The following is a 17,247-nucleotide window of genomic DNA, read 5'->3' as shown; positions in this document are numbered from 1 at the left end:
TATTCTATTGTCTTAACGTGTTTAAAAGTATTTTTATATAGTAGGAATTATATTAATTTTTCACTCTATATCACGAAGATTTCTCCAGTAAAGAAAAGCTCTTCAACAATTTTAATAGCTACAGAGTATTCACTCACTTAACAAATATTTAGTAAGTGCCTGTTTTCTAGCCAGATGTGCACTGAGGTCAGTCCTGAGTGAGACAGATACGGGGACTGCCCGTCATGGGTTTCAGTCCGCGTGGCCATTTCCCCTGTAGTGGACATTTAGATTACGACCATATTTTCATTTTTTTAAATAAACCTGGTATAGATGTGGTATGATTAACATCTTTATGGCTAAATCCTCATTCCTGTTTCTAATTAATTCCTTTAGAAAGATTCTTAGAAGTGGGATCAGTGAGTCCAAGGTTATAAACATTCTTAGGTTCTTGATTCATAATGATTGCAAGCAAGTTTGCACCGATTCTCATCCCTAGCATGAGAATTCTCATTCTCATACCAGGAATCCGTATGAATTCCATGTTGACCACAGCTTTACTAACATTGGCTATTTTCGTTTTAATTAACAGTTTGATAGGGTCAGGTTTTTTAAAAGTTTGCATCTCTTTGATTACTAGCCAGGCTAAAACTTTTTCCACTGTATTTACTGGAAGTTTCTTCTCTGAACCTTCTTCCTTGCCCTTTGTCATGTTTTAAAAACTGTGGGCCCCATCGAGGTTTTCTGCAGTAGCCTTCAAACTGATTTCTTTACCTACAATCCATTCTGCCATCAAATTAATCTTTTAAAAACACAGCTCCTTCAGACCTTGTCCAGAAAGGGGTACTGTGGCTAGGCTTTGCCCAAAGGCTGAAACCCACACTTCTTATTTTGGCATGCAAGGTTTGCAAGCAACGTATCATCCCGTATCCAAATATTCTGCGCGTATCTTATGCTCCAGCCGAACTGAACCAACCGTGCTTGGCTGCGGCTCTGGGTTTCCCCCACTTCTGACCTTTCCTACAGCCACTCCTTGTGGTGTTTTAGTGTCCTGTTTCCACCCTCACTTTTACCTGCTGAAGTTTCACCCCACCCTTCAATGTGCTGCCTCCTCCTCCACATTTAAACCTTAACAGAGCCCTTCCAAGGTTCTAACATCCTCGTTTCAGAGATGAGGAGACAGAGGCTCGTACAGGCTCAGTGACTTACCCACACTGCTCTGCAGCAGGACAAGATTCCAACCCAGGCCTTCTGACTCCGATCCCACGGCTGGTCCCAGCCCACCACAGCCTTCCCACACTGCAGTAAGTTTGGCGGTGAGGATGGTCACTACCTATTTCAGGAGACACCTGACGACTCCATCCCAACAGGGTTCAGGGCTCCAATCTCATTATTGGAATCGGGTGACTCAGAGCGAGTTCCACGGCATTTTGATGATCCACATCATGTAGCTAACCAGAATCTGGGTGATCGCTCTTACCTTTGGTCAGTGAACAATGAAAGTCTGCCATGCCACATACCTTTTCCTTGGCCCGTAGTATGTCGTCATTTTCAAATACCACTTTGACCTCCGAGCTGTTTGTGACATCATGGAGGTCTGTCACTTCTGTGACTTCTGTGAAAATTTTGATGTCTGGGGCCTCAGCGACCTCATTTTCTGGAACATCTGTGACATCGGTGATGTCGGTGATGACTGTTAATTCCGAGAACTCGGCGCTTTCTACAGCATGTGTGGGGTCTGGGCCTGGGTGCGCGTGCAGGGCCTGCAGAGCTGTGAATGCTGCAATGTCCACAATGTCTGTGGAGCCCGTGATGTCTGTGCTATTGGTGACTTCCGAGAGGCTTGAGACTTCCGACACTTTGGAAGCTCTGGCTTTCTCCTGATTCAGGAGGGAGATGAGCTGCTCCCACTGAGAAAACAAGGTGTCCTGCTTGTAGGCAGGGGCGCAGAGCTGTAGGTAGTAGGCTCGGCCACTCACCAGCTTTACTTTGAGGCGCATCGTCTTTGCGTCGTGCACAGACAGAGTCACAAACTGCAGGGGGAGGAACCTGCAAACAGACGCACAGGTCATCTGGAGGCCTGACTGCAAAGCTATCAAAGGCTTTTCCATTGATGTCTTACAGCAGTTTGAAGAGTGAGACTTGGGACCACAGGCTTGCCTCCCACAAGGGCCTGGGCAGGGGCAGGCATGGGGCCGGCGGTGCCTTCTTGAAGCCACCACGTTCCCAGGTCTGGTCCTAGGGGCTCATCTTACCTGAATCCCACTCCTAGGGCTCTGATGTACTAAAAAAAATCAGAGTATCAGCTATTCACCCCAAGAGGTTGTCCTATTTCATTCTGCAAAATTGAGACTTAGAGAACTTCGGCCACTTGCTCTATGTCATATAGCAAGTCGGTGGCTTGAGACAAGACTGGAGATAATTCTGATAGAAGTTGGGATGCTGGGGGAGAGGGGCATGTTCTAGAGAGGCAGTTTGAGTCTTGAGTTCCTGCTACTTAAGTTTAATTTAAAAAGAAAAGTTAACCTTCTGTTTGGCTGCTGCCAGGTTGCCATGCGCTATTTTCTCAGAATTTGAGGGCGCGACTGGGCCATTTGCCTCATGGCCAGTGAGAAGCTCCCTTGGAGCAGCTGTTTATGTTTTTAGCTCCTCAGGGGCAAAGCGTATTTTCTAAAACATCTTTCACCTCTTCCTTTGTAACTCACCTGGTGAGCACCAGTTTTGCAGGAAAATGAGATGTCAGGAGGCTTTTAAACAGGGGTTCTGTATCTTTCCGGGCGGTGGGGGTCAGGTGGGCTAGCAGCATCACACTGGGGGTCTTGCGGCCGTGGCTGGAAGAGCAGATGCCTACTGTCACCCAGTTGGCTCTGTTATGCAGGTAAATGGACTCACCTCTCCTGTTGACCTAAGACAGACAGAGAACAGGAAGAGAGGTTTTCTGACAAAGCGCATGGTCCCGACAACCTTGCTGGCCTGAGCTGTGTAGGCAATAAAGGAGCAATAAGCCGTATGATGCATTGGTTCACTCACGTGTTCACGGGAATTCTTGGAGCATTCACAGTGAGAGGGCAGGCATGGTGCCTGACCCATGGACGTCCACCAGGGAAGGTGAGCATTAAACAGCTCTGTCACTATTACTATTGGAAGAAGAGTTACCCAGTACAAGTTCAGGACGCTGTGCTGTCGGGCATGGAATGGGAGACTTGACTTAGAAGGGGATGTGGGCAGGGGTGTGTTGGTGAATGTGTAACAACAGTCTCTTGGAAGGTACACACACATATGTTTATCATACATTTTACTGATATAAAACATAAGAAGCACACAATTTACAAACAGTGATATACAACACCCTTTGTTTTAAATTCCATTCAGCCAACTGATTTTCACAAAAGTCTTTATTGACCTTTGCCAAACTCTGGTATCCGTAGCCGGAAGAGCATAGATAATAGTAAAATGTAGTGAAATAATAGGAATGATGAGTTTTGAGTATTTGTTGCCTTTGTTTTGAATATAATTTAATTTTAAAAGTTTATATAATTTAAGTTTTAATAATGGCTGTGTTGAACAACCACCTGCAAACTTCTTAAACACCAGGCGGCCAGACATTGCTCAGAGAAGTGTCCCCTGAGCAAGGGCCTCTCACTGAGACCAGAGCAAGGTGGGACCAGAACAAACTGGCTGCGTAGACTTTCAGGTTGAGGAGCTGCTTGTGCAATAAATAGCCCCAAAGCCTAAGACTCTCGGCCAGTAAAATCTGCTAGTTGGAAGAGGAGGAAACTGGGAAGTGGGTGGACAGGGATGTGAAGGAAGCCAGAGAGGCTTCCAGCAACACTTGGTTTCTCCGCTGTACAATAACTGGTTCAAAATAAATAAATAAACCACTTAAAAACAAATATACTCTGAAAGATGTTGCAGGCCACACTATTAATTGATCTAGTCAATGCCATCCCCCTTCTTCCCAATGAACAGAATTCTGGTTTTGTCCCATACCCACCCCTCAGGGATGGTGCCCCAAGCCGGGGATTATACTGTGATTGACCTAAACCAGTCGTGGTGACCCATCCCCTTGCCAGTGCTTGCCTTCAGCAGTGGCATGTGACCAGGCCTGGCCAATGAGACACTAGTGGGGGTCCGCTGGTGGCTCTGGGAAAGGATTCCGAACCCTCGCAAATGGGTGTAAAGATGAGAGGTGTTGAGAGCTAGGAAAGAGAGCTAGGCAATTATAGGCATTGCTAAGCAGAAAACCTCTTGAAGGTCACCAGAATAGATAGGGGAGAGAAACAACATTGTCGGCCAAAGTAAAGGTAAACAATACGTGATTTGCAGAGGGCTCATTCTGAGTTATAGCCAATTAGTTAGAGGGCCATAAAACTTTGGGTGCCGGACTCATCTCGGGTCTGGACCCTTATCTTTAAACTGAGGGTACAAATTAAGTGGGACAGGTGGTTCTTATCGACAGGAGACAGGGTTTCAAAAGAAAATTTTAACATCTGGTTAATGTTCCTCCAGAGCCAAGAGCTATGCAGAGATAACAGCAACTCCTGCTTTTGTAACTTGCTTGCTTGCTCCTCACCCTATAAAAGAGCTAGCCTGTGAGCGTTTGGCGCGGCTCTCATCGGAGAGTTCGCCCCTGCGCAGGTAAAAACTTTGTTTGGCCAATAAACCATCTATAAATCTCTTAAGAGTCTGAGTCCGTCAGTTCCTGGAACGAGAGATCTCGCTCTCGCATATAACATTTGGAGGCCCCAGCGGGATTCTCCATCTGGGAACTGAAAGGGAGACTGGGTAAGCGACAACGAGGATCCTCATTCTGAGTTTTAGAGGTCTAGACCGGTTTGGATTTGGGCCGGGAGATGGTCCGTCCGGTATAACACCTGGCCAGGGGGTCTGGGCCCTGAGGTGGTAGGTGGGACGCCACTGGAATTCCACCCAGGGGACTCCCAAGGAGGGGACGCCCTCGGGAGTCAGAGACGAGGGGACGCCCTCGGGACGGGGAGCTTGGCTCCCCGGGGAGGGGGAGCTCGGCTCCCCGCGACAAGGGTTTTTTGTCGCGTCTGGTAACAGTTTCATTTTGCGCGCCGTCGCATCTGGAACTAGTTTCGTTTTGCGCTGCGCTGCGCTGCGATGTGTGAGTGTGACAACCGCGGTATGTCTAAATAGGAGTGTGAACATTGTGTTTGATTGTGTGAGGACAGAGTGTGTGGCTCCACGGGCAACAGCCTACGGAGCGTGCGTGGGTCCTAACCTGCGGTTCCTTAGTCTGTCATATGGCATAACGGCTGGGAGTTTAACCCGGACTCTACGCGGGCAGCCTTAGCTAAGACAGACCTAAGTCCTCGCGAGAGGAGAGGCCAGGCGGACGAAGTGAAAGTAAATTGTCATTTCTGTTTGTTTTGTTTTGTTTGTTTGTCTCAGTTATGTGAAACTAACCCTTATGAAAATGGGCCAGCGGGAGTCCACCCCAAACTCCCTGCTTGATTGCATCTTGAATAACTTTTCTGATTTCCAGCGCCGTGCACGCGGCTACGGGAGCATGCAGCTCGATCCGGAGTTCCTGCGGACTCTTTGCCAACTAGAGTGGCCGACTTTTGGTGTCGGATGGCCTGCAGAGGGAATTTTCGACCTCCCGGTATTGTTTGCAGTTCAGGCCACAGTTTATAGAGCCCCACACCCCGATCAGATAGTTTACATCGATGTGTGGGTAGACATAGCCCCAGACAAGCCAGGCTATATTCAGAAATGTCTAAGAAGGAGTGCCTCCCGCGGAAGAACGGCTCTGTTAGCCGCGGGAAGAGGAAGCAAAAGAAATTCCTGGAGCCCTCCTCGCTGTGAGAGCGGAGGGTGCCTAAACTCTACCCCCCCCACTACCAGGACCTGGGGAGGACGTGTTAGACCCCTTGAATGCGCTCCCTCCCTGCCCTGGGAGGGAGGTGCCGCATTCTGCCCAGCCGGAGGAGGGAGGGACACTCGGGAGCCTTCCTCACACCCGAGGGGGGACTACGGAGGGGAGGAGGCTCCAGTGTCCCCAGCACCTCCGGCACTTCTGCCACTCCGTGAGGCACCGCCCCGACCGGGTGCCCCTGCCGGAGCACCCTCTCAGTTGATATATGTTCCTTTCTCCACTAGTGATCTATATAATTGGAAACATCGGAACCCCCCGTTTTCTGAGAAACCTCAGGGTTTAATCTCCCTCCTGGAGACCATTTTTAGAATGCACCAGCCCACTTGGGATGATTGCCAGCAGATCTTACAGACCCTCTTTACCTCAGAGGAGAGGGATAGAATACTCTCAGGGGCCGCCAAGGCAGTTATGGGGGAAGAGGGAGAGACTGCGGCGGGAAGGAGGGAGGTGGAGGATATCCTGCCCAGTCAGCCCCCTGACTGAGACCCTAACACGAGCGGGGGAAGGGACGCGCTCCTTCAGTATCGCAGGGCTCTGTTGAGGGGATTAAAGGCAGCCGCTAGGAAGCCCACCAATTTTAGGAAGATTAGTGAAGTGATCGAGGGGAGGGAGGAATCTCCCGCTGCTTTCCTAGAAAGATTACTAGAGGCAGGTGTGGGAGTTCTTGGGAGCAATAGGATATTGCCACCTCTGGATTCTAGGGTTTGCAGAATTGGCTAAGCCTCTCCATGAACTTACGAGGGGAAAAGAGGGAAATATAACTTGAACTGAAAAAGAGAACCGAGCCTTTGAGGTGCTTAAGGCAGCTTTGGTATCTGCACCTGCATTGGCCTTGCCAAATTTAGAAAAGCCATTCCAGCTGTGCGTGGCAGAAAACGGAGGCATTGCAAAGGGAGTGCTGAGCCAGGCTTTAGGACCCTGGAGAAGGCCCGTGGCCTATTTGTCCAAGAGATTGGACCCAGTAGCCTCAGGGTAGCCAGCCTGCTTACGAGCTTAGCTGTCACAGCCATGCTAGTGAAGGAGGCCAGCAAGCTCACCCTTGGACAGAATTTGCAGGTAATTGGGGAGCATCATATAGAGAGAATTTTGAAATCCTCTCCTGATCGCTGGTTGTCTAATGCACGGCTAACTCAGTACCAGGTGCAGTTGCTGAATCCCCCAGCAGTCCAGTTCCTGAAAAGCGCCGCCTTGAATCCAGCCACCCTGCTGCCAGCCCCTGATCCAACCATCATGCATAGCTGCCATGAAATATTAGAGCGGGTCACAGGTGTGCGCCCAGACTTGCGGGATGAGGCATACGAAAAACCAGGGCTCACTCTGTTCTCGGATAGCAGTAGTTTCCTTAGGGAAGGGCAGCGGTACGCGGGGCTGCGGTAACCACGGAAACTGAAGTCATTTGGCAGCAAGCCCTGCCAAAAGGAACTTCAGCCCAGAGGGCGGAGTTGATGGGGCGTTTGCAAGGTCTAATCTTCAAAAAGCTGCAGGATATCCCTGCATATCTAGGAACTTTGAGTAGAAGATGCCTGTACTGGTAGGGACTTTTGGCTGCCACGTACTGAGTTTAAGTGCTGAGTAAAAGGTTGCAGTCCTTCCCAGGGTGGGAAAGGAGCAGGAATTAAAGGTAAACTGTAGTTAAATCTGGATAGGCAAAAATATATAGAAAGATTGTAAAAGTTTTTAAACCTGGAGGAAAGGAAACCTCAACTACTTGTTTTCTGGTTTTATAGGAATGTAGTTTCATTTTGCTTCCGTTTCTAATCAGAAACCCCCTGTATCTGAAGACCTAGTTAGGGTCACCTGAAGACCTAGCAAAGGTCGCCTGTAACCGGTTAGAGAGAATGCCTTTGCCACTCGGGACCCAGGAAGGGTCATTTAGGCCTGATATGTGTTTCAGCCTGAGGCAAAGGAGCATGTCTCTGCCAAGAGACGGGACCTGAATAGCATGTCTCTGTGGAGGCCCCAGTAGACGCACCGGTGCAAGAGGATGCCTCTACCTGTGTACTGTTCTTATAGAACTCTGTCTATGTTTTAGATTTTGTTCTGTATCTTCTCTAAAAAGAAAATTGAGGATTCCAGGGATAGTTAAAACTTCACACTCTGTAGTGAAACAAGGGAAAGTGAACAAGGGAAAGTACAAGATATATAAATAAAGATGTATAAAAGGATACAGAAGGTTAGTAGATGTTGCAGAAGGTCTGTACGAAGCTGTGAAGATAGAAGAGGGTTTGTGAAAAGGTATATAAAAGGTTATAAAAGTTTATGAAAGTTTTGGAAAGAAAGTGTATAGGGCCAGTAATAGAAGGTATAAGGCATAGAGATGCAATCTTAGTAGATATCAGAAGGAAAAGGATTTTCCTTCGCACTTAGTATTTTTCTCCCTACTTGATCCCTCCAGAATTTGGCATTCTGAAGGAGTGAGTAATAACATAAGGTTTCTCTGCATAAATCCATTAAGACCAGTCATTAATAGTTTGTTAACCGATGCTTTGACTGGAATGTCACGCCTGAAGGAGGCATGTCTGGGTTCTGGTTGTCACCAGGAAGCCCTGAGGAACTAGGATTGACTTGTGAAGCTAGCAAAAGCCCACGAGAAGAAGCCTGGTACCTTGGTTGATTGTGCGGTTCATGGCAGTCTTTCCAGGGAAGGAACAGAGGTTGCTTTCCTGAAAGACGGCTAAAAAGGAACCTGTAGGCACAATAGAAGCCTCAAGGATTTAAGTAAAACGACTGGTACAGGCGAAGCCAGGTGGCAGATGTGTGGCTCTGCTTCTATGCCCTGAGGGGCAGACTAAAGTCAGTCTAAAGGTTCCCTGAGTAAGTTCCAGCAAAGTGAACTTAAAGATCATAGGCGATCCAGGCTGCTCTTAGTGTGTTTATGCAAATAAACAAGCTTCTTAATTTCATTAGGGACAGAATTGATACTATAAAGCTTATAGTGTTGTCCCAACCATATACTAAGTTACCCCAGACCGACTGGTCAAGGGTTTGACCCATCGTCCAAGAGAAAGGGGGGAATGTTGAGGCCAGGCTTGAAGAAATTAGTGCTGTTACAGCAAAACAATCACCAGGTTTCCTGTTATGAACTTAGAAGGAAGCCGGGCTACAATGAACTCACTACGGTCGGTGGAGGGTTAAAATTAGCACAGCAAGTAATGCAGGACATGGGAAATTTTAAAGGGTTTGAGCGGTCTGTAGGCTTCACTTCAGAGCTTATCTTCCCTTTTCTGTCCTAATAGCCAAGACAGAAAGGGCCCAGAGATCTGAAAGGAGGGAAATCCTGGTATATTCCCCTCAGCCCGAGCGAAGTGTAGTGAGCCACAGGGTTTTGGATAGGTGTAGCATGTCTCATACAACTTCCTCCAGATGAGCCATTCTTTACCTAGGTGCCTGCCTTTGTTATTCAGTAATTATGATTTAATTGTGCCTTCCAACTCTCTTGCCAAGTCTGTTTTCACCTCCAGAATACAACGAGGATGTCAACTGTCCAGTAAGGCCAGCCTTTGGACACCGAGCCTGCAACTTTGCAGTGACAGCCAACTGACTTGGATTCTGTAAGGTCCTTCCCCTTACAGGAAAGGACTCCCTCCGTGCTGCACCCCCTTTCAGGGCACCCCTGACCCAAGGTTAGGTAGGACAACGTCCATGTCCAGCCGGAAGCAGTTACAAGAAGATGAGACCTTCGTCCATTGTCCTTTATATAATTATAAAGGGGTTATATATCTGAAAGGAAGGATTGAAGCAGGGTGCAGCCAAGAGGAGGGCCCCAAGAAGGGATTTGTAATAGGATCCAGAACTCAAGGTGTACCATTGTTTGCCACCAATTTCTTATCCAGAGTTTTGTGTAACTGGGTACATAATTCCCCAAGTGTATCTATGCAGGAAACCCAGATTTTGTTCTCCCCTCCAGGACTAGGGAGAAGAGAGTTCCCCTTATACCCATAGTAGCCACTGTGAGGATCTTAGGGTCCACCGCACTCAGTGCTGCAGCCCTCATTCAGGGAGAATTAGAGTTGAGACAGCTTTTGCAGATTTTCTCTAAGGACATATCTCTGCTGCAAGATCAAGTAGCTTATTTAGAAAGACAGGTAGATTCATTGGCAGAGGTAGCTCTCCAAAATCGGAGAGGATTAGATTTATTGTTCTTAAGGAAAGAAGGATTATGCGCAGCATTAGGAGAAACTTGTTGCTTTTATGCTAATCATTCAGGGATAATTAGAGATAGTATTAAGGTCTTAACCCAGAGACTGAAAGAACAAGAAAAGCTAGAAAAACCAACATAGTACACAGGAATCTATAAGATGTCCCCATAGCTGACTACCCTGATTTCCTCTATTAGTAGGCCTTTATTAATTATACTCCTGTTTAACTTGTAGCCCCATCGTCATTAATAAGCTTACGTCTTTTATTAAGGAAAGGATAGAGACCGTCAAGCTGATAGTATTGGCCCAGCCCTACACTATCCTTCCCCATGAAGAAGATGATTCAAGGATTTGACTCATAAGTGCCAACAAGGAAATGGGGGAATGTTGAGAGCTAGGAAAGAGAGCTAGGCAATTATAGGCATTGCTAAGCAGAAAACCTCTTGAAGGTCACCAGAATAGATAGGGGAGAGAAACAACATTGTCGGCCAAAGTAAAGGTAAACAATACGTGATTTGCAGAGGGCTCATTCTGAGTTATAGCCAATTAGTTAGAGGGCCATAAAACTTTGGGTGCCGGACTCATCTCGGGTCTGGACCCTTATCTTTAAACTGAGGGTACAAATTAAGTGGGACAGGTGGTTCTTATCGACAGGAGACAGGGTTTCAAAAGAAAATTTTAACATCTGGTTAATGTTCCTCCAGAGCCAAGAGCTATGCAGAGATAACAGCAACTCCTGCTTTTGTAACTTGCTTGCTTGCTCCTCACCCTATAAAAGAGCTAGCCTGTGAGCGTTTGGCGCGGCTCTCATCGGAGAGTTCGCCCCTGCGCAGGTAAAAACTTTGTTTGGCCAATAAACCATCTATAAATCTCTTAAGAGTCTGAGTCCGTCAGTTCCTGGAACGAGAGATCTCGCTCTCGCATATAACAAGAGGCATCTCTTTTGTTGCTGGGAGCTGTCACTGTCCCGTTTGCATGGGGTGTTGGAGCGGAGCTAACTTGCAGGCATCAGAGGAAAGAGAGGGCCTGGGTCCTGGGTGGCTCCCTGAGGGTGAGCTGATGCCCTGAGGCTCTTGCATTCTATTTGAGGTAGTTTTTGTTCTCTTTTCATTTAAACGTGTTGGGTCTACAGAAGGGAATAACCTTCTCTAATTATGCCTGAGGGGCCGTGGATGGAATGTAGAATGCTGACTGCTCCCCAGTGTTCATCAGAACATGCAAAGGTTATTTGAAAAGTGTGCCAGAAGAAGTGCAAAAAATGAAATAAAAAGATTGTCAGCAGGAAAGAAGCATATGAAAAGTAAAGTATATAAAATTATGACTTAATCCCGTGTGTTCTGGGGTATCACTTAAACATTAGTGTTCATTGAGGCGTCACCTCCTGCCTAGGTGACGTGCCAGAATATAGGTACGTTTTTCTGAAAGGAAACTTTTCTCTCTGGCACAATTTGACAATTATATTTTACCTTCAGAACTAAGAGTGAAAATTTGCTTTAAACCCTAGTTGTGTTGTAGATATTATGCTTTAAAATGTCTTCTAGGTCTAAGAAAGGACCAAGGGGGTCCTTTCCCATGGCAGGACATCCTAAAAATGACTATTGTCCCTTCATGTAATTTTGGCTAGATTATGAGAGACAATTACAGGAAAATCAGGATAGAATTCCTAGGTTAGAGTTGAGAAAATTTGAAATGAATTTTTCTTCAACAGTATAATTATTTTCAGTTGTTTTAAATTCCCAAACTGACCCCTTTAATTGTATCACACACCCCCTTGTCACATTTAAAGCAATTCTCCTCCCAAGCTGTTCATTGTTGAGTAAGTTAGTGACTGAAGTTAGTACAACATAATTCAGGGCTCGAATATTTACCTGGATAAAGTTGCCCTCTAACATGGGCGGAGACACAAAAGGGGCATACTCCCCTCCATCCATCATGTTTTGGAAACCTCCAGGACCATGCAAGGGTGGGACGCAGAAGGCTTCTTGCTCACGGATCCTCGCGGTAGACTTCCTGTTGTTCTTCTTCATGGTGCTTATACACAGACCTCAGGAAGCCGACGAAGTGGGCACACCATGAACAGATGCAGAGAAAATTTAATGTAACACATAAGGAGCCTCACTTATTCATTCATTTGTTCAACAAATTTCATCAGCATCTACGATCCGCTAAGTGCGGTGCTGCGCACTGGAGACGCCTGTGAGCGGGACTGATAGGGTCCCTCCCCTCCTGCGGCTTGCGCTCTGTGGGGAACATGGAGTGAGCAGGCAAAAAAAATGGTGTTGGATGATAAGGGCTACGAAAACTCTAGAACAGATACGTGGAATAGAAAGCGCCTGGGGTGTGGCGCTGGCAACGCTAATTAATTAGGGTGGTTAGGGAAGGCCTCTCTAGGAGGCCTCCCAATGTATGCCCGGTGTACCCCAAACCATTAATCCTTGTCTTCCCAATTGATGCACCAGTACCATTTCCATCATTCAGGGTTCACAATTCATTTTTTTATAAGTAGGGTGTCAAACTATATTAAACCGAGAACATTCCTTCCTGATCATTCACCCGTGACCAAGCTTAGTTCTCGGTTGGGAGGGGCTGGTATTGATCTGATCAATGTCAGTTATTCATCTCCTGCTCTCTCTCCGGAAACTGCTTCACCAGCCAACAATGGCTCTATGTCATTAGATCTCATCTTTAGCGCATCTCAAGCATGACCATACTGGAAGTACCATGAGTCAAGAAGAGCCAGAAAGTAAACTAATCCAGAGAAACCAAAATATGATAAGAATGAGACAAAAAAAAAAACAAAACCACCCCAAAACCACCACCACCACCACCACCACAAAAAAACACACTCAGGGAAATATAAAACAACTACCATCTAGAACAGAGAGGAAGGGAAATAATAACCCACAGAATTTTAATTTAGTGCTTGTTTTGTGGGAGACAATAATGACTTTATATGTCCTGCCTCATTTAATTCTGATAAGACTATGAAGTAGCATTATTAACATATTCACTTCATATACTATGCAGTTGAGGCTTGGAGACAGAAGGTAATTTACCCAACATCGCACAGCTTGCAAGTGTCCCTACACACCAGGGACAAGACCCTCATGGTCGGACTGGAGGACGTTATGTTGTTGCTCAAGATTCAATCCTGCCTTGAGTGCTTGGAAAGATGGATGTGAGGACTGGCAAAGGTTAGAGGGGTCAGGATCGGTTGGGATGAATGGGAAAGAGAAAAAAGGAGGGAGAATCAAAGGATACAGAAGGTATCCTTCCCCTTCTTTCTGTTCCTGTCCCTTCCTGAACAATGTAGTTCTAAATCCATTAGCTAAACCAAGAGAGGCAGGAATCCGTAGCGGGGAGAGTGGGGAGCTACAGCCCAGAACCCAAGGGAGACAAGAGGGTGTCTATTACCAGGAGAGGGGTGCAGCCCAGTGTAAGGAATCAGAGCGCCAGCAGGGTGAGGCGGCATCCAAGTGGGAGGGAGGATGGTGGAAGGGTTGATCTAAGGGATTAGATCACATCCGGGGGAACTGATCTAATGCAATAAGAGACCATGAGGCTTTATTCTGATATTAGTTAATTAATTAAAAGATCGACGAGGAATAGAATATTTACACAGTTCAAACCAAGGTATTCATTAACTTCAAAGGGGGAGAAAGTGACTTTACAATGAAGACAGGCAGACGCCTCCTAATGAACTGAGTGGCGAACACTGTCAGCAACCGGACAGATCAAAATAGTGTGCCGCCCCACAGGGTGCAGCGGGCAGCACCCAGCGTCCTCCGGAGACGTTCCTCCCAAAGATGCGTGGCCTGGACCCCAGCATTAGGGAACAGCAGGAAGATCCAATTCAGGGAAAGTCTATGAAATGACTGGCTTGTGATCTTAAAAATTGTAAGCATAATGAGAGACAAAGAAAGACGATGGCGCTGTTCCGGACTGAAGGACTGAAGAGATTGACGACTGAGCGCAGTGTGTGAGACTCTGAACCGGGTCCTCTCGTGATGCGGGCCCTGACCCGGGCATTTGGCAAAGGTTGAATGGGAGGTCAGGGTTAGGTGGTGGTAACACGCAATGCTCATGTCCTGATCTTGATGGTTATATTTTGCCTATGTAGAAGGACATCTTTAATCGTAGGCAACACAAACTAAAGTATTTGGGGATAATAGGGCATTGGATTGGAGAACTGCCCTCAAAAGATTCAGGAAATATTATTTCTGTAAGTTTGTGACTGTTTAAAAAAATTAATGCGAGCAATAATGCAAAGAAAGAGAAAGTAAAAGGGTGGAGAGGAGACGATGGGGGAGGGGAGACGGATGAACACAAGAGTGCAAAAGGCTCTCCTAAACCATTTCAGGCTTCCCAAGCCAGAGCTTTGCTACAGCAGCGGGAGACTTTTCATGGTGATCGGATGGTTAGGAAAAAGCCCCTTTGCGTATTCTCTCCTCCAAAATGTATCCAGTAGGAGAAGACTTTTATTCTGCCATCGCTCAGGGGTTGAGAGACAGTGAAGCTGCGCCTCACCTCTCACCTGGCTTCTCTGGGGGGCCCAAATATATGCAGATCTCCTGAAACATGGCAAGAAGTCATTAGAAAAGGTCGCTTTTAAAGGAGAGCATGGTGTCACGGGTAAGAAAAGCAAAGGTCAGCTGTCCTGTTGGTCAAGTTTACAAGCTGCAACACAGTAACGGTTCACCCTTCCTTTTCCAGGTTAGCTGGGATTTCCTACACTCTTGGCCCTCTCCCCTCAGACTCTCGTATCAGCTCACGTGTCCCTTCTTGACATCTAGGGAAGTTGATCGTCGTAAGCAGCATCTTTCTGGGAACACTGAATTCCCAGCAAAGAGAAAGAGGGGAAGAAAGCCTGGGAAGTAAAGTAGGAAAGGGAGGGAAAGGAAGAGAGACACGGCCAAGGAGAGTGTGGCTGGTGTAGCTCAACACAGTCCCGCCTGGACACGCTGTCGCGTCTTACCTCAGGTCAAGGCCAAGCCACAGCCCTCTCTTGGAGACGTTTGTAACTCACTTCAGCTTGGGCTTCCTCCTTTTCATGATGAAGTCTTCCGTGAAAGAAACAAAAAATAGAAAATAAAGTTTATAGTATAATTTCAAGAAAATTTCAACACTAATCCTTACTCTTATTTCAAACGTGAGGTCCGCGGCTGAGAAAGCGTTCTTCTAGCTGAACTTGGTGGGTGGAGTACGCAGAGAACTGCTGCCCACACCTGGGCCGAGCTGCTGTCAGTGACCTAGTCACCGTCTTTCGGGGAGTGCCACCAGTCAGTCGTAAGCCTGTACCCCACAGCGGGCCTGAAACTGCCGAACTGTGAAATCCTGGCCTCCTATGGCCAATGAAGATATTTGATAATGTGACAAAGGAAGTAATGTCAACTCGAATAGCCTTAGCAATGGAGGGCAGTAAGAAGCCTGAGAGTTTTCTTTCTGTGCTTAAGCCTTAATAGCCTAAAAACTCTCTAACTTCCTAGCTGGTTGTTCTTGTATGTACACACTTACATATACTTATGCTCACTATTTTGTCGCCTGTGTATAGTTCTCCTATCACATTGTGATTACAGTCACTATTGACAATTCTATCTTGTCTCCCTAAACTTCCGACGTAAGTAACCCCTTCAGGAACACCTGGCCAGGTGAACTATAACCGTAGTTGCTGTCAGAATTTGGGTGACACAAGGCCAGTATGGAAACTGGTCTGGGGGGAATACGATAATGGATTCTGGAGTCGGACACATCTGGGTTCATATCGGGGTTCTCCCACCCGCTACTTTTATGACACATCACTCACATGTCTGAGCTCACTTTCTCATCTATAAAATGAGGGTAAACTACCCGACTCAAGGCCGCGCTGGGATGACTGAATGCACTGCCGCATATAAAAAGCACCGCACACCGTGGCTCTCAAACGGCGAGCACCAAGTGGTGCCTGTATTGGTCTATGGAAAGTATAATCCACCCAGCACTTGCTGGGCTGGCTTCCCTCTTGCAAATGCTGGTTTCATATTTCCCAAATTTCCATTCTAAGACCCACGTTTCCCCCCACTTGACAACTCTGAAATGCAGTGTACCTTGTGGCCAGTGGGGGACAATGGCGTGGTGGGTGTTACTTGGTGGCACATGCGTGAACTTCATCATGGCTGTTTGTATTAAATTATGTACCTTGATTGCATGACACAGGTTGCATTTAATTACCAATTAAAATATGTTCCTCATGGGTAACTGAAAACCTTTTGTTGGCATCTTCTGGTAAGATTAAGGAAATTCCAGCACAAAACTTGCAGAATGCAAGTTGGAGGCGCCGGAGGCCCCAGAGACTAGAGTGAAGCACCCCTTTAAGGAATACACAAGGGATGGTGGCGCAGAGGGTGACGGATATGGTGTGGAAGAAATCTAAGTAATAAGAAAGCATTGTGTTATATAATGGGCAGCATTTTCTCTCTCTCAGTGGTCTGTAAAATAATGGTATATCTTATAATGTATGAATCTTAGATTTGATAAAATGCAATAGTCAACTCTTGCTCATCCAGAAGTAGGTGATAAAGTACACATTTTTGAAAAAAAAAAAGAAAGTGACAACACCCACAGAGTGAAGGGTGTGTGTAGTGTTTACAAGCATGTGCTAATCAGTAGATGCCATGTGGCCACTGGGAATAGGGAACGCCCACTTCCAGCGCAGTCATTTATGCGGCTTCCAGGATCCCTTGTACATGAGAACATCATCCCTCCAGGGAGAGATCAGTGGATGACCTCCCAGGGGAGCTAGTGTGGCTGTGGATTCAGGGCCACAGAGAGGAAGGAGAAAATGACAGGAAGGCGAGGACTTCGGCAGGTTTGCAGCCACAGCTGGGACTTGAACTTGTCCCCTGCTGAACCTTGGAACAAAACAGGGTGTCGCTACGGAGCAGAAAATGTAACAAAGTCTTTAATCTTCTCTGGTGTGATTTTTCTTTCTTTTTAGTTGTTGTTTCTGAACTTTTGCTCTGGAATTATTTTGACACGTTTGAATGATGTGTATGGATGGCAAATGTGTGCTGAATTTTAACTAGTTTTAACTGTGGTTTGAAATGATCTGTACCTTGCAACTCCCCGCCCCTCCACCCTGCCACCCCCCCACTTCTCTTGGTTAACTAGTCACGAACGCACTGTTCCTAAGATGTATGACTTGCTCTGTGCATCACACACACACACACCACCCCCCATTTTATCAATGGT

General features: G+C 46.7%; 1 protein-coding gene across 3 annotated transcripts in view; it reads right to left on the bottom strand.

The window, feature by feature from the left end:
• The window catches only part of GARIN2 (golgi associated RAB2 interactor family member 2), a 33,474-nt gene that overhangs the window by 10,360 nt on the left and 5,867 nt on the right, over nt 1-17,247 (bottom strand). For all 3 annotated transcript variants that reach the window (XM_045201786.2, XM_045201785.2, XM_053928885.1), the window contains exons 2-5: nt 14,996-15,080; nt 11,889-12,064; nt 2,685-2,884; nt 1,500-2,028 (exon numbers count right to left, since the gene is read on the bottom strand). In XM_045201786.2, the coding sequence (XP_045057721.2) occupies nt 1,500-2,028; nt 2,685-2,884; nt 11,889-12,047 (888 nt within the window). In that variant the 5' untranslated portion in view covers nt 12,048-12,064; nt 14,996-15,080. The remainder of the gene's footprint in view (nt 1-1,499; nt 2,029-2,684; nt 2,885-11,888; nt 12,065-14,995; nt 15,081-17,247) is intronic.

This window comes from Desmodus rotundus, chromosome 7 (genome assembly GCF_022682495.2).
Source record: "Desmodus rotundus isolate HL8 chromosome 7, HLdesRot8A.1, whole genome shotgun sequence".
NCBI lineage: Eukaryota > Metazoa > Chordata > Mammalia > Chiroptera > Phyllostomidae > Desmodus > Desmodus rotundus.
This window is presented reverse-complemented; position numbering and strand designations above follow the sequence as displayed.